Here is a 26,664-nt window from a genome sequence, read left to right on the forward strand (position 1 = left end):
GGGGGGGGGTGGGGGGGGGGGGGGGTGGGGGGGGGGGGGGGTGGGGGGGGGGGGGGGTGGGGGGGGGGGGGGGTGGGGGGGGGGGGGGGTGGGGGGGGGGGGGGGTGGGGGGGGGGGGGGGTGGGGGGGGGGGGGGGTGGGGGGGGGGGGGGGTGGGGGGGGGGGGGGGTGGGGGGGGGGGGGGGTGGGGGGGGGGGGGGGTGGGGGGGGGGGGGGGTGGGGGGGGGGGGGGGTGGGGGGGGGGGGGGGTGGGGGGGGGGGGGGGTGGGGGGGGGGGGGGGTGGGGGGGGGGGGGGGTGGGGGGGGGGGGGGGTGGGGGGGGGGGGGGGTGGGGGGGGGGGGGGGTGGGGGGGGGGGGGGGTGGGGGGGGGGGGGGGTGGGGGGGGGGGGGGGTGGGGGGGGGGGGGGGTGGGGGGGGGGGGGGGTGGGGGGGGGGGGGGGTGGGGGGGGGGGGGGGTGGGGGGGGGGGGGGGTGGGGGGGGGGGGGGGTGGGGGGGGGGGGGGGTGGGGGGGGGGGGGGGTGGGGGGGGGGGGGGGTGGGGGGGGGGGGGGGTGGGGGGGGGGGGGGGTGGGGGGGGGGGGGGGTGGGGGGGGGGGGGGGTGGGGGGGGGGGGGGGTGGGGGGGGGGGGGGGTGGGGGGGGGGGGGGGTGGGGGGGGGGGGGGGTGGGGGGGGGGGGGGGTGGGGGGGGGGGGGGGTGGGGGGGGGGGGGGGTGGGGGGGGGGGGGGGTGGGGGGGGGGGGGGGTGGGGGGGGGGGGGGGTGGGGGGGGGGGGGGGTGGGGGGGGGGGGGGGTGGGGGGGGGGGGGGGTGGGGGGGGGGGGGGGTGGGGGGGGGGGGGGGTGGGGGGGGGGGGGGGTGGGGGGGGGGGGGGGTGGGGGGGGGGGGGGGTGGGGGGGGGGGGGGGTGGGGGGGGGGGGGGGTGGGGGGGGGGGGGGGTGGGGGGGGGGGGGGGTGGGGGGGGGGGGGGGTGGGGGGGGGGGGGGGTGGGGGGGGGGGGGGGTGGGGGGGGGGGGGGGTGGGGGGGGGGGGGGGTGGGGGGGGGGGGGGGTGGGGGGGGGGGGGGGTGGGGGGGGGGGGGGGTGGGGGGGGGGGGGGGTGGGGGGGGGGGGGGGTGGGGGGGGGGGGGGGTGGGGGGGGGGGGGGGTGGGGGGGGGGGGGGGTGGGGGGGGGGGGGGGTGGGGGGGGGGGGGGGTGGGGGGGGGGGGGGGTGGGGGGGGGGGGGGGTGGGGGGGGGGGGGGGTGGGGGGGGGGGGGGGTGGGGGGGGGGGGGGGTGGGGGGGGGGGGGGGTGGGGGGGGGGGGGGGTGGGGGGGGGGGGGGGTGGGGGGGGGGGGGGGTGGGGGGGGGGGGGGGTGGGGGGGGGGGGGGGTGGGGGGGGGGGGGGGTGGGGGGGGGGGGGGGTGGGGGGGGGGGGGGGTGGGGGGGGGGGGGGGTGGGGGGGGGGGGGGGTGGGGGGGGGGGGGGGTGGGGGGGGGGGGGGGTGGGGGGGGGGGGGGGTGGGGGGGGGGGGGGGTGGGGGGGGGGGGGGGTGGGGGGGGGGGGGGGTGGGGGGGGGGGGGGGTGGGGGGGGGGGGGGGTGGGGGGGGGGGGGGGTGGGGGGGGGGGGGGGTGGGGGGGGGGGGGGGTGGGGGGGGGGGGGGGTGGGGGGGGGGGGGGGTGGGGGGGGGGGGGGGTGGGGGGGGGGGGGGGTGGGGGGGGGGGGGGGTGGGGGGGGGGGGGGGTGGGGGGGGGGGGGGGTGGGGGGGGGGGGGGGTGGGGGGGGGGGGGGGTGGGGGGGGGGGGGGGTGGGGGGGGGGGGGGGTGGGGGGGGGGGGGGGTGGGGGGGGGGGGGGGTGGGGGGGGGGGGGGGTGGGGGGGGGGGGGGGTGGGGGGGGGGGGGGGTGGGGGGGGGGGGGGGTGGGGGGGGGGGGGGGTGGGGGGGGGGGGGGGTGGGGGGGGGGGGGGGTGGGGGGGGGGGGGGGTGGGGGGGGGGGGGGGTGGGGGGGGGGGGGGGTGGGGGGGGGGGGGGGTGGGGGGGGGGGGGGGTGGGGGGGGGGGGGGGTGGGGGGGGGGGGGGGTGGGGGGGGGGGGGGGTGGGGGGGGGGGGGGGTGGGGGGGGGGGGGGGTGGGGGGGGGGGGGGGTGGGGGGGGGGGGGGGTGGGGGGGGGGGGGGGTGGGGGGGGGGGGGGGTGGGGGGGGGGGGGGGTGGGGGGGGGGGGGGGTGGGGGGGGGGGGGGGTGGGGGGGGGGGGGGGTGGGGGGGGGGGGGGGTGGGGGGGGGGGGGGGTGGGGGGGGGGGGGGGTGGGGGGGGGGGGGGGTGGGGGGGGGGGGGGGTGGGGGGGGGGGGGGGTGGGGGGGGGGGGGGGTGGGGGGGGGGGGGGGTGGGGGGGGGGGGGGGTGGGGGGGGGGGGGGGTGGGGGGGGGGGGGGGTGGGGGGGGGGGGGGGTGGGGGGGGGGGGGGGTGGGGGGGGGGGGGGGTGGGGGGGGGGGGGGGTGGGGGGGGGGGGGGGTGGGGGGGGGGGGGGGTGGGGGGGGGGGGGGGTGGGGGGGGGGGGGGGTGGGGGGGGGGGGGGGTGGGGGGGGGGGGGGGTGGGGGGGGGGGGGGGTGGGGGGGGGGGGGGGTGGGGGGGGGGGGGGGTGGGGGGGGGGGGGGGTGGGGGGGGGGGGGGGTGGGGGGGGGGGGGGGTGGGGGGGGGGGGGGGTGGGGGGGGGGGGGGGTGGGGGGGGGGGGGGGTGGGGGGGGGGGGGGGTGGGGGGGGGGGGGGGTGGGGGGGGGGGGGGGTGGGGGGGGGGGGGGGTGGGGGGGGGGGGGGGTGGGGGGGGGGGGGGGTGGGGGGGGGGGGGGGTGGGGGGGGGGGGGGGTGGGGGGGGGGGGGGGTGGGGGGGGGGGGGGGTGGGGGGGGGGGGGGGTGGGGGGGGGGGGGGGTGGGGGGGGGGGGGGGTGGGGGGGGGGGGGGGTGGGGGGGGGGGGGGGTGGGGGGGGGGGGGGGTGGGGGGGGGGGGGGGTGGGGGGGGGGGGGGGTGGGGGGGGGGGGGGGTGGGGGGGGGGGGGGGTGGGGGGGGGGGGGGGTGGGGGGGGGGGGGGGTGGGGGGGGGGGGGGGTGGGGGGGGGGGGGGGTGGGGGGGGGGGGGGGTGGGGGGGGGGGGGGGTGGGGGGGGGGGGGGGTGGGGGGGGGGGGGGGTGGGGGGGGGGGGGGGTGGGGGGGGGGGGGGGTGGGGGGGGGGGGGGGTGGGGGGGGGGGGGGGTGGGGGGGGGGGGGGGTGGGGGGGGGGGGGGGTGGGGGGGGGGGGGGGTGGGGGGGGGGGGGGGTGGGGGGGGGGGGGGGTGGGGGGGGGGGGGGGTGGGGGGGGGGGGGGGTGGGGGGGGGGGGGGGTGGGGGGGGGGGGGGGTGGGGGGGGGGGGGGGTGGGGGGGGGGGGGGGTGGGGGGGGGGGGGGGTGGGGGGGGGGGGGGGTGGGGGGGGGGGGGGGTGGGGGGGGGGGGGGGTGGGGGGGGGGGGGGGTGGGGGGGGGGGGGGGTGGGGGGGGGGGGGGGTGGGGGGGGGGGGGGGTGGGGGGGGGGGGGGGTGGGGGGGGGGGGGGGTGGGGGGGGGGGGGGGTGGGGGGGGGGGGGGGTGGGGGGGGGGGGGGGTGGGGGGGGGGGGGGGTGGGGGGGGGGGGGGGTGGGGGGGGGGGGGGGTGGGGGGGGGGGGGGGTGGGGGGGGGGGGGGGTGGGGGGGGGGGGGGGTGGGGGGGGGGGGGGGTGGGGGGGGGGGGGGGTGGGGGGGGGGGGGGGTGGGGGGGGGGGGGGGTGGGGGGGGGGGGGGGTGGGGGGGGGGGGGGGTGGGGGGGGGGGGGGGTGGGGGGGGGGGGGGGTGGGGGGGGGGGGGGGTGGGGGGGGGGGGGGGTGGGGGGGGGGGGGGGTGGGGGGGGGGGGGGGTGGGGGGGGGGGGGGGTGGGGGGGGGGGGGGGTGGGGGGGGGGGGGGGTGGGGGGGGGGGGGGGTGGGGGGGGGGGGGGGTGGGGGGGGGGGGGGGTGGGGGGGGGGGGGGGTGGGGGGGGGGGGGGGTGGGGGGGGGGGGGGGTGGGGGGGGGGGGGGGTGGGGGGGGGGGGGGGTGGGGGGGGGGGGGGGTGGGGGGGGGGGGGGGTGGGGGGGGGGGGGGGTGGGGGGGGGGGGGGGTGGGGGGGGGGGGGGGTGGGGGGGGGGGGGGGTGGGGGGGGGGGGGGGTGGGGGGGGGGGGGGGTGGGGGGGGGGGGGGGTGGGGGGGGGGGGGGGTGGGGGGGGGGGGGGGTGGGGGGGGGGGGGGGTGGGGGGGGGGGGGGGTGGGGGGGGGGGGGGGTGGGGGGGGGGGGGGGTGGGGGGGGGGGGGGGTGGGGGGGGGGGGGGGTGGGGGGGGGGGGGGGTGGGGGGGGGGGGGGGTGGGGGGGGGGGGGGGTGGGGGGGGGGGGGGGTGGGGGGGGGGGGGGGTGGGGGGGGGGGGGGGTGGGGGGGGGGGGGGGTGGGGGGGGGGGGGGGTGGGGGGGGGGGGGGGTGGGGGGGGGGGGGGGTGGGGGGGGGGGGGGGTGGGGGGGGGGGGGGGTGGGGGGGGGGGGGGGTGGGGGGGGGGGGGGGTGGGGGGGGGGGGGGGTGGGGGGGGGGGGGGGTGGGGGGGGGGGGGGGTGGGGGGGGGGGGGGGTGGGGGGGGGGGGGGGTGGGGGGGGGGGGGGGTGGGGGGGGGGGGGGGTGGGGGGGGGGGGGGGTGGGGGGGGGGGGGGGTGGGGGGGGGGGGGGGTGGGGGGGGGGGGGGGTGGGGGGGGGGGGGGGTGGGGGGGGGGGGGGGTGGGGGGGGGGGGGGGTGGGGGGGGGGGGGGGTGGGGGGGGGGGGGGGTGGGGGGGGGGGGGGGTGGGGGGGGGGGGGGGTGGGGGGGGGGGGGGGTGGGGGGGGGGGGGGGTGGGGGGGGGGGGGGGTGGGGGGGGGGGGGGGTGGGGGGGGGGGGGGGTGGGGGGGGGGGGGGGTGGGGGGGGGGGGGGGTGGGGGGGGGGGGGGGTGGGGGGGGGGGGGGGTGGGGGGGGGGGGGGGTGGGGGGGGGGGGGGGTGGGGGGGGGGGGGGGTGGGGGGGGGGGGGGGTGGGGGGGGGGGGGGGTGGGGGGGGGGGGGGGTGGGGGGGGGGGGGGGTGGGGGGGGGGGGGGGTGGGGGGGGGGGGGGGTGGGGGGGGGGGGGGGTGGGGGGGGGGGGGGGTGGGGGGGGGGGGGGGTGGGGGGGGGGGGGGGTGGGGGGGGGGGGGGGTGGGGGGGGGGGGGGGTGGGGGGGGGGGGGGGTGGGGGGGGGGGGGGGTGGGGGGGGGGGGGGGTGGGGGGGGGGGGGGGTGGGGGGGGGGGGGGGTGGGGGGGGGGGGGGGTGGGGGGGGGGGGGGGTGGGGGGGGGGGGGGGTGGGGGGGGGGGGGGGTGGGGGGGGGGGGGGGTGGGGGGGGGGGGGGGTGGGGGGGGGGGGGGGTGGGGGGGGGGGGGGGTGGGGGGGGGGGGGGGTGGGGGGGGGGGGGGGTGGGGGGGGGGGGGGGTGGGGGGGGGGGGGGGTGGGGGGGGGGGGGGGGGGGGGGGGGGGGGGGTGGGGGGGGGGGGGGGTGGTCGGGGGGGGGGGTGTGGGGGGGGGGGGGTCGGGGGGGGGGGGGGCGGGGGGGGGGGGGGGCGAATGGGGGGGGGGAGGGGGGGGGGGGGGGGTGTTGGTGAGGGGTGCTGGGGGGGGGGGGGGGGCGTCCTAGGTGGGGGGGGGGGGGGGCATGGCCAATTGGCCATGCTGACAGAGGCTGATGGGAATTGTAGTTCCTGAACATCTGGAGAGCCGCAGGTTCCCTACCCCTGTGTTAGACAGTCTCTGAGAGCTTACATCATCAGAACAGAGGACATGAGGAAAACTGAGAGTCTCTTCATAAATGTGTCTCAGCCTAAAGTAGGGACCCAAATGTCAAAAGCAGCAATTGGTGCTACCATCAAAAACCGCATAGCAGAAGCGTACAAGACATCCTTGATGCCAATACCAGATGGAATAACTGCCCATTCCGTGCGTCGCGCCACCACCAACGCAGCATTTAGAAATCAAGCACCTCTAGAGGAAATATGCAAGGCCACCACCTGGTCCTCAGTTTCCTCTTTTGTATGCCAATATAAAATACACTCCTTCACTTCTGCCCAAACTGCCTCGAACATGTTAGTATTTGGGACACTGCTTGGGGAGGTCCCAGACAAGATATCCTCTGCCTCCATGAGAATGGTCCATTGGACACTTACCGTGAAGGGCCCTTCTCATGGTAGGCCAGGAGATCATCTTGGCTTTCCCTGGTTCTGTATTGGCCCTGATCATAAAGTTACTCGTTATCTGTATACTTCTTTTGTGAGTTACTTTGTTACTTCCTGTTCATGTTCCTTCTAACTCCTTGTTTATTGTTGGAGTATTCTACTGCTTGACCAAAATGGTTACTGGGGAGACAATGGCTCCTCAGGCTACTACAGAAAGTGATGCAAAAGCTTTTCCTGCCTCCCTGCAATTGGTGAAGGAGAACACCCAGACAGACAAGATGTCCTCCTGGCCTGCCACGAGAAGGGCCCTTCACAGTAAGTGTGGATCTCAACCATACGTAGCAGAACATCAAGCCTGATGACTCTGCCTTTGTTGTTGGTTCTCCTAATCTCTACCATGGATGCTATCCAGTGGGGCATGTTCCAATTCAGGAGTCTGCAAAAGCTTCTGAGGCCACACCAGGAAGACATTCTCTGGAAGAGAACCATCTCCATCTACGTCCTGCATCAAGTGAAGTGCAGCCTTGGATGGTCGACCAAATAATTCAACCACATTCAGGGCAAGTGTTGCTGGATTCCGAACTGAGTTCAGATGTTTACGGATGCCATTCTCTATGGTTGGGGCGCCACGGTCAAGAACACCTCAGCCCAGGGTCAGTGGCCACCTAGGGAGTCTAGGCTTCCCATGAACAGATTAGAGATTAGAGCCATTCATCTAGCTCTTCTAGCAATTGATCAAAGACTCAGAGGCACCCATGTAATCATAACGATGAACACTATCACAACAAAGGCATACATGAACCTTCAAGGGGACTGTTGCTTCTCTGCCCTTCCACAGGGAAGCTAATAAGATTTTATCCTTGGAGGGAAAAAACCTATCTTCAGGCAGAACATGTGAAGGGAGCAGTGAACAGCCAGATGGACTGACTCAGTCACCAGGAAATCAAAGAGGGTAATGGAACCTCAAGAGAGATCTGTTCATCTGGATAATTCAGTGTCTAGGTGTTGCGCCCCTGGGCTGTTTAATAACAAGACTCTGTATTCAATTGATTTTTTAAATTACGAAATACCATCAGGAATAAGCATTTACACTTCTATTGCCAGAACTAAGTACAGCTAATATTCCAGTTCCCACGGGGGAATGGCACCCCTCCAGTCCCATGGTCTGTTGGAAGAAGAAACTGCCTTCCCCCACCAGAGTCAAAACAATATACGTTCCACACTACTGACAGAGCTACAACAGGTGTCTAATGAGTTGATAATGAGTCTGAGAAAAATCAAAGCGGCATAGCTGAAGCATACCAGGGAGGGGGAATGAGCAAAGACAGGTTCCTACTTCCCAGGCAGGAGTTAAAACATGGTAGGATCAAACAGGGACTGATCATGACATCGGGCAAGCTTGTAATGGATCTGTTCCCTGTTCATATCCCTAAGCAGTGCACATCCCTAAGCTGTTCCCTGTTCACGTTCCTAAGCAGTGCACAGACAACCTGATACTTCCCCTGGTATTTTCATCCGACAGCGGAAACCACAGATGCCTTAACATTCCCATGGCCACGGGGGCTCATCTACTTGTTTCGACCACTACCAGTTCTTCCAAAACTGTTGAGAAGAATAGGAGACCTTCAAGCCGATGTTATTGTAGTAGTTCCATACCACCCTATGATTGATGACATCACAACAGCCTTTAGAAATCCCACAACAATGGGACAGGTTATATCAGGGACCCAGTTACTACCTGGACCTAAAGAAATGGAAACTGACCACATAGCAATTGAGTGGGTGGTGCTCTTAACGGCAGGTCTCACCAACAGAATTGTCCAAACCATCTTAGTATCCAGAAGACAATCCACAAACAATACATACAATACATCACTATAAACATTTGTACTTTGGCCAGTGGAAATAAATTGGACCCTCTTCACCCAGAGGTGTCGTTCATTCTAAATTCCCTGCAGGATGGGATAGTGTTCTCCATTCTTTGACCCTGAGAAGACACGTGACTGCTTTGGCCACAGTAATTCCTCAACTGGATGGAAAACAGAGCCCAAACATCCCTATGTCGTTTGCTTTCTAAAGGATGCCAGGACAAAGGATAAACCTGAACTTGTCGCTTTCCTTCCTGGAAGCTGAACACAGTATTAAATACTCTCACTAAACCACCATTCGAATCTTTCAGCCAAATTCCCCTTCAGTTCCTCAGGATGTCAACTACCTTCTTGGGGGAGATGACATTCGCTTGCCTTCCGCATGTCAGAGTTTTCAATCCTATCAGTCCATATTTGTGTACTTTTCATAAAGACATGGTTATCTTGAGACCAGATCCAGTGTCTCAACCTAAAGTTCACAATTGGTTTCATAGCCCACAAGAATATGCTTACCTTCATTTTGTCCAAACCCAAGGCATCCCAGGGAAATATTGTGGCATTCCATAGATGTGAGAAGAGCACTTAAACCATACATCCTTAGGACTCATCCATTCCAAGAGATGGAATTCATCTGTCCCACCACCAAATCTGGGCAAAGTAATTTCCAGTAGTGCAGTCAGTCGATGCCTCCAAGCATGCACAATCAGGGCATACCTCTCCCAGAAGATTGAACCACCTTCAGGCAACACAGCTCATTCGGTCAAGGGGGCTGTGGACAATGCAGTCTTGTCTAAAAATGTGTCAGTGGAAGAAGTGTGCAAGGCTGCCACTTGGTTCACAATATCGACCTTCATAAGATATTATAAAATGAATACCTGCAACTCAACTAACGTTGTCTTTGTGTGAAAAGTTTTGCAACACATAGAATCTTTTCATGATGATGATCCACCCACATGTTAGGGACACTGGTCTGGGAGGTCTCACAAGTTGTCCTTCCACTCAATAGGGAATGACCCTTCACGAGTAAGCCAATGTTTGTTCTCCTCTGAGCAATAAGAGGACATCTTGTCTTCCCAAATCATCATCTCAACTGCCTTAACTGTCTTAACTGTTTAAACAGTCAGTTTCCTCATAACTTATTTTGATATCAGGCAGCCTTTTCTTTCTGACAATTCTTGTTAATCCCTTCCTGTTTCAATCACTAAAGTTATCCCTTCTGTCTCTACATATATTTATGGTTTAGTTGGAGTTGTTATAGTTATGTTTCAGCTAGTCTGTTGACTACTATTCAGGGATTCCTGAACTGAGGAGCAGGGGGCGATCCCAAACAAGACAGGGAAGAGGAAAGAATTGTTTCTTGTCTCCTTGAATGGACAGTGGGAATCACCCACAATATGTCCTCTCATCACTCAGAGGAGACGGACCTCCCATGGGTAAGAAATCAGTGGTCATTTGTTAATGTAGTAATGACAGTTTTTGAGGGAAAGGAAGCACCCTCCATTATAGTTGGTTAATGCAGAAGCAAGAGATGTGTAAAATATTTTAAAACTTCACTATACTTGAGTTAAAATTAGAGCCACCTATTATTTTGGTGCCAGTTGTAGCTGAAAGCTTTGAAGATATTCTTAAAAACATACTACAATTGAAGCAATAAATGCTAATCCCTTTACTAGCAGGTATACTTGATGCTGGCTAGGGATCTGTGTTTCTGTTGGGTAGCATATAGTGCTTATGAGTTTAATGCTGATAATTTAGTCTTTAAAGATTAAAAATTATAATAATTATCTACCTAGTAATTGGTCAATGCAAGCTTGATAACTGAATTCTGGCCCAGAGTGGATGTGTATAGAAGTTTGTTACATGGAAAGCCATTTGTAGAAGTCATCAGTTTTCTACTTCTCCCAACATTAACCCATTGCAGTTTATGCAAGAAGCAATCATGACATCTAGATCATCTTCTGAACTTCATTCCCATCTGTTTATGTGCTCTATGATGTAACCTCCAGGGTCCAGGTACTTCCAGTGATTACCAGCCATCATGGTAGTAGTGTTGGAGTCTGTGTTAGAAACTGTGTAGTGTGTCAGATAATGTTACTGCACCAGTGGGTTTTAAATTGACTTCCAGAGTGTAAATGAGTAACACTATAACTGACCAAGAAGCTTTGCAGAAGGAAAATGTCTTCTAGCAAATAACTTTGTCTGAAAGAGGAGTCATTTGATTATCTTACAATAACTAATATAATTGCTTCTTTCACAGGTTAAAGTGTAACGCTTCAAATTACAAGAAGCACTTTTTCAACATTTTGTTGACTTTGAAAAACCTGTAAAAGTTGTATTTCTGTTCTCTTCTGCAGGGTCAACAGCAAACTCCCCCAGTTCAACAGACTGGGATGGTGTCAACTGCCCCCCAGGGCATGGGATCAGGAACACCTACTGCAGACCCAGAAAAGCGCAAACTCATTCAACAGCAACTTGTTCTCCTCTTACATGCTCACAAATGTCAGCGGAGGGAACAAGCAAATGGCGAGGTGCGACAATGTAACCTTCCTCACTGTCGTACCATGAAGAATGTTCTCAACCATATGACACATTGTCAGGCAGGAAAATCCTGCCAGGGTAAGTAAAGCTTGTTCTGTTTTTTACAAGACTGTGGTACTGTACTTGTAGACCACTGATAGACTATCTCTTACCACAGGAAGCTAAAATTGTTTGAGAACACAGGAATAATAAAATGACTGATGACAGTTTTTGCCTTCAGAAATAAAGGCACATTGCAGTTGTAGTGATTATAACATGCCTCCACTGCAAAATAGGAACAAGCGATCAAGAAAAGCAGGATGTATTAGATATTGCCAGGTACAGATAAACTTGTTCTGTGCTTGAATGAAATAGGTCCTTGTGGAATCCTGGTTGAGTGTGTAGTAATCCATCAAGGCAGATAGTGATGGTTCCAATTTTTGGAGCCAGAGGGTTATGAACCTATGGAAATACATTGAAGAGTAAACCTCATTGAATCTTAAGTAAATGATTTTGGGATCAAATTGCATCATTTCTAGGTATTAGCAGCAAATAATTTGGAATCAAATAAGCATCTGGGATTTTTCCAGCCCTGTACCAAATGTTCATGTTAAACTTTCACTATTGTGTTAAAATGGTTCCATGTATATTTTAAGAGCTGTTGTGCTATTATACTAAGGGGAAATGTTTGTATGAACAACTTGAAGGAACTGAGTGTTCTTTGCTCTGAGGGGAGGACATCTTGAATTATGGGTGATTCCCACTAGCTGCTTAGGGAGGCAGGACATATTTTGTCACTTCCTGGCTCCCATGCAGGAGTCAGTTCAGTTTGTTTCCTGCTTTGCATGGGGAGAGCACTGAAGAAGCTTTCTGCAGCAACTACCTTCCTCTAACTTTTTACTAATTATTTCTGATCTGTGTTAACTGTCAATGGAGAGAGAGAGAGAGAGCTTTTAAAGCTGTATTTTTCTATCGCGTCTATCTCCTTCTCCTGGTCCTCCCTGCACCTCCCCTCTCACAGAGTTTGAGGCTTGGGAGGAGACCAGCAGAGATGGCCCTCTATTGGAGAATGCAAACCAGGCATAATTTCCTCTCTAATTCAAGGAAATGACCAGGAGCAAATGTGTCAGAGGAGAAAAAGATCGATCGCCTGAGACATTCTCGTCAAAACTGAAGTGGAAAACCACGCCAAGTAAAAATGGTGTGAAATAGTGCTGTGTGGAGCCATCAGCCCTAAGGGGTACCCTGTTCAGCTCTTGATGGATATAATGGTAGGCCAAGCTCCCAAGAGGCGATCCCCTCAAATCAGATGACAGAGATGAAACATCCAGGGGGCAACAAACAACACCCAAGCTTATGGAGCCATGTTATTCAGTCACGTTACTCAAATAAGCTTATGGAGGTAGTCAGGAACGCTCTACGGGAAGAACTTAATTAGATCCAGAGGCATCCTGCTTCATCCTCCCCCAGGGGCTCATATTGCTTCCCCCTCCCAGTTGCCATCATAAGACTAAGTTTGGGGAGGGACAGGATGCCCCCTGCAGGGAGGATTTTTGTCAGTGGCCCATTAAAGCAGTCAAGAAGGTCTTGTATGCAACCTTTCCTAGGAAGTGTAGCTTCTTCTCTGTCACACAATGAAAAGGAGGAAGGAGATTTTTCTTCTGAGGATGAACCCATAGCAGAAGAACAACCCACACACCTGTGTAATTGGGAGGACTATTGATCCTTTTTGGTAAAAGCAGCCATGGTTCTACACCTCTCAGAGGATCCTAATTCTGGAGCGGAAACAAAAAGGAGAAAAATCTAGCCATAAAGAAATCTTAGAATTTTTTCCAAGGTTACCATTTTTGAATCAGTTCCTTTCCCAGAGTACTTTGAAAGACTCGTAAGGGCAGAATGGGTTAAACACTTGTCTAACAGGCAGTTCCTGATGCCACTTAGAAACTTGTGTCATTAGCCTTGTATGCTACAGATATGCTGCAGGTCCCACTAGTGAATGCTCCCATTGCAGTACTGCAATCCACAGACTTATGGAGGATAAGATGGGATTTATAAAGGACTCACTAGACAGGAAAGCTGACTCCCACAAGGGCTCAGTGCTGGCAGTAAGAACAGCAGCTACTTCAGCTCGCATCTGTAGACCCTCAGTAGTTTGGGCAGGAAACTAAGCCAGTTCATCCCCAGTGACAACAGACGAATAACTGAGGATGTGAGCCACCTCTCAAGATGGTCACCTTTTAAGCAAACACCTCTCTGGATACCATAACCTTTGCAGCCCATTCCATGGCAGCAGCAGATTGGTTAAGATTCTCGTCAAGACCAGAGAGAAGAAGAAGGCAGTGCCTCAACATCTTGAGAAGGATGCTTTCTCAGTTCACTCCTTTCTTTCCTAACACATGGTGTCATAATACAGAATCATTCAGAGAAAGCCTCAATGGTCCAGCACCAGAGGGTTGTTTTGAAGAGGTTTCCACTTCAACAAATCCTCTCCATTCCAACGTTATTGCACCAATTGATCTGACAGATCAGCCAAACAAGGGAAACTGTGATGTCAGCCTTTTACTGGTAGGGGATGGATGGGGAGACTTCAAGAATTTTTAACTCAGTGGCTGCAGTCAATCAAATCACAACCAGATCACACGGTTCATCAGATCATGCAGTTCAGCTATGCCATAGAATTTTTCAGGTTCCCTCCAGACCATTTTGTCTTGTCTCCCAGATCCCTTTGAAAAGATAAGCAATTAATACCATCATAGCCATAAACCTTCTTCTGGAAATATGAGCACTAGCGCCCATATGGGTGAGCAGCACTTCAGGTGTATACTTCATCTTCACAATTTCCAAGAAAAATGAGGACTGGGATGTGATCCTTGATCTCAGATATTGCAATAAGTTTGTGACACACAAATGCTTCCTCAAGGAAACACTACAACCCATCACCGAAGCACTAAATTCAGGGACCTTCAGGACTTCCATTGGTGTGACAGAAGCTTACTCGCATGTCTCCATCTACTCAGGACATCGCAGGTTCCTTCAGTTCACATAATAAGACCATCATTTCCAATTCACAGTCCTTCCTCTCAGGCGGGCTTCAGCATGATGAATATTTTTCAAAGTATTGGTGATGGTGGTGCTGACTCAAAGACAGGGCATCCAAATTCATCCTTACGTGGACAACAATCTGATTTGTTCTTCCAACTGAAAACAAGTCATCAGAGATACAAAAAGTATCATACAGATCCTAGAGTCCCACTGGTATCTGATTAACTGGGGAAAGGGCAGCTTCATTCCTTCCCAAAGATTACAACATCTGGGGGTTATTATTGATACCCCAAAGAACATGCTGCTACTTCTGGAGAACAAGGTAATCAAAATCTCAAGTCTTGCCAAGGAGACAGCCATGGCCAAGTCTGCCCAATTAATGTCGCTGGCACACCTCCAAGCCCTGATAACATCGTGCATAGGTTGTGTTCCGTAGGTACTGTTCCACTCCAGGTCACTTTAGTGGTTCCTTCATCCATATCAGTTGGAGTTACAGAAGAGAAACAAGAAATTAGACTCATAATTACCTGAGAAAAAATTTTGAATAAGTGGACAAACAGCAAACTGAATGAGGACAACTTTAATATTCAGGAGAACCTCATACAAATACTTAACAGATGTCCCTCTGGCTGGGGAGCCTCCTTATACATTCTACCTGCCCAGGATGTCTGGACACAAGTAAAAAGGGAATGACTATCAAACCCCTGGAAATCAAATCTAATCCTTCCAGTCCAAATTCAGGGGCTGTCATGTACTGATCAGGACGGACAATATCTCTGCCAAGGCTCACATTAATAAGTGGAATGGCCAAGACATTGGATCAACAAAAAGCATTCTATCATGGGTGGGAAAATGTCGTCTATTGATGATGGCAGAACATATCTGGGGTTCCCTCAGCACTTAGGCAGACTTATTGAGCAGGCAGAAGATTGACGTGAATGACTTGTTCCTCAAGAGGGAGATCTTCCAGCAGATTTTATGCTTGTTCAGAATCCCAAGTGTGGGTCTCTTCACCTCGGCATTTAATAATCATGTTCCATGATTCTCCAAATACCAGGATCTACAGGCGAAACAGGTGGATGCCCTAACATTCCCCAAGTTGGAGCGGCCCGTGTATGTCTTTCCACCACTTCCATTCATACCAAAAGTCTTTGAGAAGATACATCAGGAGCAAGTGAGCATGATCTTGGTGTAGTTAGAGTGGCCTCACAATCCATGATTTGCATCTCTAGTGGGATGTGGGAGATAATACAAGAGCCTTGGTGTATCCTGTTGAGTCAGAACTTGATTTGTCAGGAGCCATTGTAGCCCACGGATCCAGAATGGCTTCGGCTGTTGAGAGGAGCAGGCTCCTAGAACTAAGCTATTCTGTTGAGGTTGCAGAATCTGTCTTTGTTTCCAGAAAGATATCTATTAGGCATGTTTACAACTCCACATAGAAAACATTTGTAAGGTGGTGATATTGTAAGCATGGGAACTCTTACTCTTGGCAACAATGATTTCAGCTGAAAAGGTATCAGGACTGGGAGTCCTGTCAGTCAGGAAAGGGTTATGCATCTTCCGTAAGGAGAAGATGGTGCTACAATCAGATTCCACATTCATGCCTGAGGTTAACTCCATGTTCCATAGGAGTCAAGAAATTCACTTGCTATTCTTCTGCCTGTGTCCTAGCCATGCCAAAGAGAACGCCTGGCACATGCTAGATTTACAGACAGGATATACATATAATGTACAAAACCTATTAGAAAAACAGATTTCCTATTCATTTCTGTGACAGCGCCAAATAAGGGAAGGAAGATGTCCAGGGCAGTAGTCAGTTGCAAAATCAGACAGTATCATACAGACATTCAAGGCCGGCCGCATTCTGATGCCACCAGGAAACATAGTGCACTCTGTGCAAAGCTTGGCTACCAATGCAGCCCTAGACTGACAAGCCTCAGTAGAAGAACTATGTGAAGCAGCTACATTTCATTCATTTGAACCTTCATTAGGTACTACAAACTTAATTCATATTCATCGGTCAATGCTGCCTATGGATGCAGAGTGCTGCAGAATGTGGGGAACGATACCTAGTTCCCACCCAAATGGAGGGACACCCTTACTGAAAGTCTCATAATTCAAGATGCCCTCCTCTCAGAGTCAGAACAGAACCTTGGATACTTACTGTGATGGTTCCTTCTGCTCTGAGGTAAGGAGGACATCTTTCCTACCAACCCCTCCCCTAAAGAGAAGATTAAAGGAAGAGGACAGGAATCAGTCTGCAGGTGAATGTAAAGATTTTCAGACATCTTTCATACTCCTTTCAAGGGAAGGAGGCTACTAATAACCTCTTCTGATCTAGTTCACTTTTTTAACCATTGACTAACATCTCTGTTCACTATAACAGTGTTCCTTCATCCTTTGTTGTTACTGTTATATGTTTATTTTAGATATATATTTTCCTTCCTGACCTTTGTTTTGGCTCAGGAAGTATTCAAACTAAGCTAGCAGACTCCCGCATGGGAGACAGGAAGTGATGAAATAAATGCTGCCTCCCTGAGCAGCCAGTGGGAATTACCCGTAATTCAAGATGCCCGTCTTACCTGAGAGCAGAAGGAAACTTCAGGGTAAATATCTAAGGTTCTGATTTAAAAGACGTGTGTTACAAAATGGATCTTTTACCATTTTTATTTAGTGGCTCACTGTGCATCTTCTCGACAAATCATATCTCACTGGAAGAACTGTACACGGCATGATTGTCCTGTGTGTCTCCCTCTAAAGAATGCTGGAGACAAAAGAAATCAACAATGTAAGCAGTTGTTTCTTTTCTTTTTAAACTTTCTATGTTGTTAAGAAGTTGTTTGTCACTTGGACTTTACAGACATCTGTCTTCTGATATCCCATTTTTGTTACCTTTTCTAGCAAATTGCCAGAACTTTTGAGGGACAATGAAGGCTAGTGGTCTGGTGCAAAACAGAGCGATAAGTGTGCCTATATGGGCATGGACTTTATGTTTTCCCTTTGCCTCCCAGTCTTATGTCAGGAATCTACTGTATCCTCAGACCACGCTGTAGCCACCCCTGCTCAAAGGTGGGAGAGGGTGGGGTAGCAGCCTGTACTCCCATTAGGCCAGAAGGAGCAATGAACTTGAGTGGTTGGGTTTTGCTTTCAATGAATGGCTGTCGTTGGCTGTTGGACCAGTAATCAGTCTAGCAGGCTTTACTTGACTCATGGCAAGAGTATCAGGGTGCCTATCTAGCAGTTGCAGGACAAGCTCCCTCTCTATGTGCTTGTCCAATGTGCTCTAGAAAGTGGGAAGGAAGGCAGTCCTGGAGATCTAGGCCAACATCTGCACTTCAACTTCGCATTGCCCTACTGTTCTACCTTTGTATTGTTATCCTTGTCTTGGTCACAGTGAAGAATGTCCAGAAAACTATAGGACCAAACTTTGTAATTTTTAATAATTTTTTCAGAACATAGGTTTTTACAGCTCTGTAGTTGTGTCTAGTCTTGAGCTGGATATTCTCTCTGTTTTCACTTCAAATGTTGGGGTGGGGACGGACGGACAATGAATGCATGTGCATAAACATACATCTACCATACAAGAATCCTATCGTTTTCATGGAAGTTTGCAGCCACTGTATTAAACCCTCCATTGTAGTTGTGGCTTTACCATGCATTTATACTCATTACATTTAATGGTCCAAGCCAGTAGTGAAAAACATATATATCTGTGCTATGTAGCAAATTGGACTTATCTAAGTTCTGGTTTCAATGAGAGCAAATAAAGTTTATCAGAGTGATTCCTGCACTGATCTCAGCCAGTGACTAAGCATTTGACAATTAAAGTTTTTAGGCCTTTGACAGCTGTTCCAAAAAAGTCTTCTATGCTCTGTTTATTACCAAGGCAGTTTTTGTACCTCCTGTAGCCTGCTTGAGGTGACAAAACAATAAATCGAAGCCATTAAAAACTGAGCTAACTTTATTAAAATGATCAAGGCATGGGGCATCAGAAAGTAAGGTAGGTGCCAGATGAGTCTCACAGAGGAGAACATTTCAAAGGCAAGATGTCACCACTGAAAAACTTCATCTGGTTTCCACCTGGTTCACTTCTGAAGGCAGATGGACAGAGAATAGTGCGGAAGAAGATTATGTGAACTGGTGGTCTGAATAGTATGCCAGGAGGCAATCATTCAAGTACCATGGCCCTGAGCCATCTAAGGCTTTAAAGATATGCACCAGAATGCTATAGAAAGTGGGAGGAAGGTGGACTTAGGGAACCATCTGAAGTTTCAGAACAGTTTTCAAAGGTAGTCCCATGTAAAGCAGTTATGGGAATTAATCTCAATGTGATCGGAGGAAGGATCATCATGGCCAACTCTCACTTCTCACTCTTAAAGCTTAGGTGATGCCACCTGATCAAACATAACTAAAACTTAATACTTCCTATCTTCTGGACAGGAATTTTCTGAACCCCCTTTACTTCTTGCCCTGCACAGGGAGAGCAACCAAGAAGTAGTTCTCTGCAGCAGCTGCTCTTTCCTTCTCTCAACTAATTTTCTTTTTCTAACCTTTTCTACTCCTCACTTTGTCAGAAAAAGAGCTCAATCCAGATTTCTCCACTATCTCTTCTCTCACATCTGCCTTTCCTCTTCACCCCCCCCCCGGCAGAGCTGCTCAGGAGCCCTGCAGGGGTGGTTTTCTGACCGATGAAGGCACAGACCCAGGCCTCCTGTCCTGTCTGCAAGGAGATGATACAGCTCTCAAAAGCCTCGATTGAAGGAGATATTGGTGCCAAAATGCAAGAGGCAAACCGCATCACTGAAAAATAGTGCAAAAAAGGACCTCATTGGAGCAAGTGGTTTCAATGGCTACCAGTTTGACCTTGAGTAGTTCTGAAGAATATCTTCCCTAGCCAACTGTTGAGGATGTACCAGACTATGAGGGGTAATATACTACTACCACCCCCCTCGCCTGAGATTGCAGGAGGGCAAGTATCCTATCCTTTTGAGATCATGGAGCCTGTCAGGAGGACCCTAAGAGAAGAGTTGCAGCACATTCAGATGCCCTCTCTTTCCCCATCTTTCAGAGGATCTCATCACTATTCCCCCCCCCCAATTTGTGCATACTACCATCCCTCAGTACAGACTTAGGGAGGGTCCACCAAAGCTGCTGGGAAGCCTCATTCTCAGGTTCTGCCCTAGCTGTTCCCCAGACAATGCCTCACTTTCTTCCCTATTGGTGAAAAGGAAGGATAGTTCTCATCTCAGTGGAAGAAAAGGAAACTAGTCTATTTAAACGGAGAAGACTTATCAAGTCCTGTTGACAAAAGCCACCTTGGCATTGGATTTCTCTAAAGACCCTGATCCTAGAAAGGATACAAAAGGGAAAAGATCTAGACCTGGTGGAACCAAAGTTTTTTTCCCCAAAGCTTCCAGACAAATCAATTGCTTTTCCTGAGTATTTTGAAAGGCTAGTCAAGGCAGAATGAGCCAAACCCTTGACGAGTTGGCAGTTCCCAGCCACTACAAAAGTGCTTTATGCTCTGGCCATGCACGCTATGGAAATGCTCCCCATTCCCATAGTGGATAGCCCCATTGTAGCCTTGCAATCTATGCATCTGCTATCAGAGGATAGTAGAATGGATTTATAAAGATTCCTTACCTATAAAAGCCAGTTACACATCTTGAAAATCAGACAAGGCTGCAGCACTAGCAATATGAACAGTGGCAACAGCAGCCCTCATTTCTAGGGCTTCAGTACTCTGAGTCCAAAAACTGAGTTAGTTAATCCCCAGAGACAATAGAAGGGCAACAGAGGCAGTAAACTGTGTCGTCAAAGCCATCATATCCCTGACAGACACATCCCTCAATACCCTCAACACAGTGACCTTTGCGCCTCTTTCAGTGGCTGTGGCAGCCACCTCAAAACAAGTTCTGTGGTTCAGGGTATGGCCAACCAAACTTCACTGTAAGTTGATAGTACTGGCCTAACTTTTCCAAAGGGACAGACTGTTTGGAGACAAGGCAGATAAGTTCCTGGTGGAAACCAGAGACAATAAGAAGACCATGCCTAGAAATTTACAGAGGATTGCAGGAGGCCTTTTTTGTTGTACTCCTTTTAATCTTAGCATCCACTACCTCAGTTCAGACCTGACCATAGGAGAATGTAGTGGTTGAATAGCAGAGGGCCTTTTCATAAAGGATCACAATTCAACAGATCGCCTCAGTTCTTCCAAGCCTATCACTCTGAGAAGAACACAACAGAATCACCAGACAGAGAAAACAGTGATGCCAGGTCACTACCAGTGGGGAGAAGACTGCAAGACTTTCAAACCCAGTGGCTGCTGTCACAACCAGACCTCTGAGGATATCAAATCATTCAATTTGGTTATGTCATAGAGTTTTCCTGTCTTCCCCCAGATGATTTTCTTCTATACTGCAGATCCCTCAGGGAGGGGGAAAGAATTAGGACTCTAGCTTCCATTGAATATAAGAGCAGTACAGCCAGTTTCTCCTTGTAAGCATCACTCAGGAGTCTACTCCATGTTTTTCATAGTTCTTAAGAAAAATTGGAATGGGCTAACCATTTTTGATCTCAAATACATCAACAGGTTGCTACCACAAAACACACTTCCTCATGGAGGCCTTGCTCTCAATTACTGAAGCCCTTATCCCTGAGGTCTTATAGCATCAGCTGATCTCACAGAAGCATGCTTACACATCCTGATCTACAAGGGCCATCGCAGATTTCTCAGATTTTCCTAGCAAAATCATCAGTTCAGTTCAGAGCTGTTCCCTTTGGACTGGCCTCAACTTCTCAAGTGTCCTCCAAGGTTCTGGAGACACTAGTGCCCCTTGCTCGAATGCAGGGCATCCAGATTAGTTTATATGTGGGCAATATTGTAATTTGCTCATCAACCAAGGAAAAAGTGCTCAAGGACACATGTCTGATCAGAAAGATGTTGGAAAATCATGGTTACTGCTTGAACAGAGACAAAAGCAACCTCCTTCTGACACAGAGGCTAAAATATCTAGGGGTCATCATCTTCTCCCAAACATCTTATTTCTTCCAGGGGGGAAAAGTCAACAAGCTATCAAGCTTGGCAACTGCAAAGGCCAAATCCGTGCAGCAAATGTCTCTGATCCTGTTTACAGTGACCAATAATATTATGCATTGGGTCAGTTCTGTTGGTTTGTCTGTATTCTAGACTGTTATAATGGTTCCTTCACCCTCACCAGTTGTCAGTGTACACAAAAGGGACGATTGGTGAAACCAAGCATAATCTGGTGGACCAAACCCAGTAAACTTGGTTAACTTGGTATTCAGAAAAATCCAGTGCTGATCTTCACAAACTTCATTCTGGTCAGTTGGAGAGGTTCCCTACAAGAATGTTCAGCTCAAGGTTTCTGGACACAGGGAGAGAAGAGGATGAATGGTTCTGGGCCAATGAGATGTCACTTCCAGAATTCTGATCGATAATCAGGGGGCCAGCATGTTCTTATCCAGACAGGCAACATCTTTGCCAAAGTCCATATCAACAGAGTCCTAATCCTCCTTTCCTGTGTCAGGAAATCAAAAGCATGATTTCATGGATGGAAATAAACCTACGATCAATTTCTGTAGAGTACATTCAGGGATCACTCTTACACATAAGCCAACTGGTTGAGCAGATACATCATAGATGAGAACAAGTGCCTCCTTCAAGGAAGAAACATTTTTACAGATTCAGTGCCCTGAAGGTGAACATATTTTCAACTTCCAATCATCTAGTATGATTCTTCTTCAGATATCACCATCCATGGGCAAAACTAGTGGATTCCCTAATCTCACCATTGGCTGTTGTATGCCATTCTGCCACCACTAGTATTCCCAGAGGCACTGAGGAAGATACATCAGGAGCAGGCGCTCATCATCTTTGTAGTCCCAGAATGGCCTTGCAGGCCCTTATTTCAATCTCTAGTGGAATTATCCACACAAGAGACTTGATGTATTCCATTGAGCCAAGACATGCTACAGCAAAATCCAGTTTGGCATCCAGATCCAGGGTGGTTCTGTCTGACTTCCTGGTTCTTGAGAGGACTGGTTCTTGGAACTAGGCTATGCCCCAGAAGTTGCTGAAAACAGCATGGCATCCTGATAGATATCCACAATGAGTATATACAACTGCCAGTGCGAGCATATTTACCCTCTAAATCTGGGTTTGGGTCAAATATTGGCCTTCTTCCAGGACAAGGTCCATCAGTGTCTCAAGGAATTTAGTTTGCATTGCCTGGTAGCAGCCATAGCAACTACAGTACGTCAGGTGGCTGGCATTCCATGAACTAGGCATCCTCACATATTGCTTTTTCAGAGGGTGGTGCAGGCAAGCCCATCAGGCATTCACAGATATCTTACATGGAGACTACATCTAGTGCTGTCAGCGTTTACCAAATTCCCCTTTGAGCCATTGAAAAAGGTTCCTCTTAAGTGGCTACTCATGAAAACCTTGTTCCTAATGGCAGTGACTACAGCTACAAGGGTATCAGAAATGGGTGCCCTATCAGCCAGAAATGGGCTCTGTGTCTTATACAAAGGCAAGGTAGTACCTTGACTGGATCCTACCTTTATTCCCAAAGTTAACTCTTTGTTTCACCAAAGGCAGGAAATTCACTTACTGACTTTTTGTCCTTAACCAAAACATACCAAAGAAAAGGCCTGGCACAAGTTGAGCCTACCATAGGCTGTTCAGAATATTTATTTGACACATAGAGGCTATCAGGAAAATTGACTTTCTATTCATTTCCTTGATCTCTCCAATGTCAATATCAGCAATCAACTATCATATCATGTCCATATCGGCATCAGATAAGGCATCATACAAACCTGCAAGGCCAGCAACATTCCCACTCCTTCAGGCATCTCAGCCCATTCAGTATAAAGGACGGCTACTAACACAGACTTCGACCATCAGGCCTCAGTAGAAGAGATATGTAAGGTGGCCACATGGTGTTCCACCTCTACCTGTGTCAGACACTACAAGCTGAACTCTTTCTCTTCAGCCAACACAGCCTTTGGGCGCAGTGTGTTGCAAAAGGGGGCAGACAATGACTAGTTTCCCTCTAGTCTTTGAGACACCACTATTGGAAGTCCCCGGCCTCAAGATGCCAACCTTCTCAGAGCAAAAACAGAACCTTGGATACTTAGTGTTAGGTTCCTTCAGCTTTGAGGTAAGGAGGGCATTTTGCCCACCCAAAAAGGAAGAGAAGGAAGAGGAATAATTAAGACAATCTGTAAAGTCAAGAAATCGTACAAAAATACTGATGATTGCGTCCCTGAGTACAAGGGGAAAGAGATTTGATCCATCTCACTTATAACCAGTTCACCTTCATTCCTGTTGTTTAACACCTTACACATGACAGAGTTTTCACCTGTTCTCACTAATGTTCAATGTTTGTTGTATTCCTTCCTATTCTTTTTCTCTTGGCTCTGAAAGTTCTTAAACTTAGCTCAGCAGATTCCTGCCTGTGAGACAGGAAGTGTTGAATCCTGTCTCCCCAAACAACCAGTGGGAATCATCCAAGGTTCAAAATGCCCTCCTTATTTCAGAGCAGAAGGAACCCTCACGATAAGTATTCAAGGTTCCAATTTCAAGAAAAGAATGTAGTTCACACATTAACCAAAGCTGGTAAAAGGTTCTGTGTGCCACAGAGGAAACTTGAGCATCATATTGTAGGCCAGGATCCTTTTCACAGGCCAGTGAAGACTACTTTATTCAGAGTATGGGTGTTGAATTTAATCTTTTTACAGCAGTGTTTCATGCTGTGGTTGAGATTTTCAGTGTGTGTTTTTTTGTAATCGGTGAACTGCTTTGAAAAGATTTGGCAAAACAAGGATAAAATTACTGTAAATAAGTGAGAAATTTCTCTGATTTATGCTCAGAATCATGAATTCCACCTAAAATTTACATGCACACAAGAGGAGGGGGAAATTTGCCATTCTTCTCTCTGTCAGCCATCCTCCTATTTCCCTGAAAGATGTTCCTAGAGAATCCCTCAAGGGCAGGACTACAAGGGGTATTTTGGGCAGGAGGGGAAAACCAGGAAGTCATGACTCTGGATGAAAATCCTTTCATCCATGAAAATTGTATATGGGGTTTAAGCCACACAGAGGAATTCAGTGATATTTCTCTGTTTATCACTGAAGACGTTATATTGTAATGTATTTTTTGGACAAAATTGGGTCTCAAAGCATTTTGCAGGGGTAAATGTCAACACTAATAACATTAACGTTCAATACATATATTTCTTGGAGAGGGGAGGATTCCCATCTGAGCTGATGGTTGCAGTGATGATATTGGATCCAGACATAAGGAAGGTCTTTTGCCTCAACAGATTGTTTTCTGTGTCCTTGTACTAGTCAAGGGTTGCTTTTAGCACATGTTGCCACTCCTTAGTAATGGTTTCATTTCCTTCAGCATTATTAGGTGGTGCTGCAGTAGGACTTGGAAATTCTGGTTCTGTAGGGGTGGGACAGCAGACAACACCCAACATTAACACTACCAGCCAGATTGACCCCAGCTCTATTGAGAGAGCCTACGCAGCCCTTGGATTGACATATCAAGGGAACCAGATGCAGACGCAGCCACAGGCTCAAGTGAAGAGCCAGCAGCAAGGACAGTCACCACAGGGACTCCGACCCATGAATCCCACAAGTAAGTTAAAAAATGTATTTAAAACCACACACAGTTACATATGACTAAGGCTATAAAAATGAGCATTTTTTGGAAGAAGCAGGGTTATAATGGTGGCAGGCTTCATTCATGCAACAGTTATCAAGATTCCATCATGCTCCGTCGTGTTCGAGATCCGGGTGGATTGGGAAGGGGAAACAGCCTAGGACCGTGATGGCAAACCTTTGGCACTCCAGATGTTATGGACTACAATTCCCATCAGCCCCTGCCAGCATGGCCAATTAGGACCATATCTTCAGTGGAGGCAGAACTGGTTGATGGTGAGGTCTGCGTGGGTGGGGCAAGGAGAGTCTTGCCTGGCAAAGATCTGCCCTGGATGAGGTGGTGGAGGGTGGCAACTCTTGGGCCCCTGGCCTCCAGTAAGATTCCCGATGACGTTAATGGTCTGTCCACTCAGTCCCGGATCAGAATGGCTCTCACTAAACTTTGTAGAGTGAATTGAGTAGGTTGTAATCTGGAAAGCAGTTGAGGAAGCAGTTTTACATCTATCCCTAACTGTATTCCTTTTCCCCCCGACTCATATAAATTAATTGCTGCTAAATATTCCTGTGGTGGAAAATATGCACATATTGGGGCCAAAGCTTGCTTTTTCCTGCTCTAGTAGAAATCCTTCAGGAGTCTAAATGCCTGTGTTGTATTGTGCATGATGTTCAGACCTTCCCTCAAGTATCTCCTGCTGTTCATGAAAACAGGCATCTGTGTAGTAATACTGTTAATTCAGTCATAAAAGGTTACAGAATTAGAAGATGCTGAATTAAAGTGCAGAAAAATGGGAGTCTGGAAGTCTGTGAATCTGGAAAGGTGTATAACCTGGTGGATCAACTTACTGGCCACCATAATCTTGTGGGGAATGTGGAGGTTTTGTGCTTCTAGCTGCTATGTGGATGCAGTTGAATAAACTCATTGATTTAGAGCTCTTGAAACACTTTGAAGGAGTGCTTTGGCTGCACAAGATGATTGGTCACCTAGTACCAAGTGTGTGTACTGAAGGATGTTTTTATTGGCTCCCCCCCCCCCCCCATCTAGATGCTAATCCCATGGGAGTGAATGGAGGTGTTGGGGTCCAGGCCCAGAGTCTGCTTCCTGATTCCATGTTACATTCAGCCATGAATTCACAGAAGTAAGTTTATTCTATATAGATCCTAACTTTTATTGAGCCAAGAATTCATTAAAGGCATATGTCACAACAGTAGCAAAATCTAGCTTTGTATAGGAGAACTGTTTTTAAGATACACCATACATTTCTTTATTAAAGATCAGCATTGGACTCCACTTGCATATGTTTCTTCACTGTGGTTTCATTGTTGCTCAACTGACCTAAATCGGAGGTCGGTATATTTAATAAGATGGGCAAGTTTAGTATTAGGGCACACTGTATTTGATTTCTTTAGTGTATGCAATGAAATCCGTTTTCTCTTTGTCAAGAGATCCATCTGCTTCCAGAAGTCCTTTTTCTTAGTAGGTGTTCATCTGTCTCAGTTGTCCTGCGTGAAGTAGTTCAGATGAAAGTACTTGATTACCTCATTCTATAACCTGGTAGAACGTATTGGCATTTAAATATATGTGAGGTCATTCTCTCTCTCTCTCCCCCCCCCCCCAATTATGAAATAATGCATCTGTGTTGTGGTGCAATGTGTGTAATGTCTATGCTGTCATAGAAAATGGAATTCTGTGGCAAGGAAAACCAAATCTTGCATCCTGCCTAAATTATGCAAGTAAAAACAAATTTGTTCATTGCATCTTTCTGCTTCTGCTAGTCACTGGGTGAAACTAAAATCCAACAGCACCGGTGCCCCAGCTCCCTGCCACTATTAATGTTAATGAACTCTGTCTGGCTTCAGAGATTTCATGAGACATTGGGCTAGCTGTAAATTTTGATGTACATCTTCCTGTCAGTATGAAAATGAAAGCTTTAAGTTTCAGGTTCTAAATTCTGAACTCTTCATGAATCACAGAATTAATAAAATCCTCAATATGGCTTGAGTATTTCTGCTTAAATTATAAAAATATATTTCTGTTTCTCAAGGAAACTAATGATTACAGGGAATAGTTGGCCGCTGGAAACTGCAGGAAATTGAGTAGAGCTGCTTTGTGATGGGGCTCCTGTGTTATAGGTGTACTTGAATGTGTGAGCTAAGGAGGCAAAGTTACTAAAACAGTTAAGGACTAAGCAGCTCAAATATACTTCTGGAAAATCAAATTCAATTGTGTCCATTTGTGTAATAGTTGTATATTTCTTTTGTAGATGGAAGTACAGCTAGCATTCATCATTTTATTGAATGTTTGACATACC

General features: G+C 53.9%; 1 protein-coding gene across 1 annotated transcript in view; it reads left to right on the forward strand.

Moving 5' to 3' along the window:
• EP300 (E1A binding protein p300) overlaps positions 1 to 26,664 on the forward strand; it is a 136,115-nt gene that overhangs the window by 75,941 nt on the left and 33,510 nt on the right. Inside the window, 4 exon segments of the mRNA XM_048501536.1 lie at positions 10,456 to 10,717; positions 16,335 to 16,448; positions 24,096 to 24,332; positions 25,398 to 25,491. Coding sequence (XP_048357493.1) covers positions 10,456 to 10,717; positions 16,335 to 16,448; positions 24,096 to 24,332; positions 25,398 to 25,491 — 707 coding nt within the window.

The sequence above is a fragment of the Sphaerodactylus townsendi genome, linkage group LG06 (genome assembly GCF_021028975.2).
Source record: "Sphaerodactylus townsendi isolate TG3544 linkage group LG06, MPM_Stown_v2.3, whole genome shotgun sequence".
Lineage (NCBI taxonomy): Eukaryota > Metazoa > Chordata > Lepidosauria > Squamata > Sphaerodactylidae > Sphaerodactylus > Sphaerodactylus townsendi.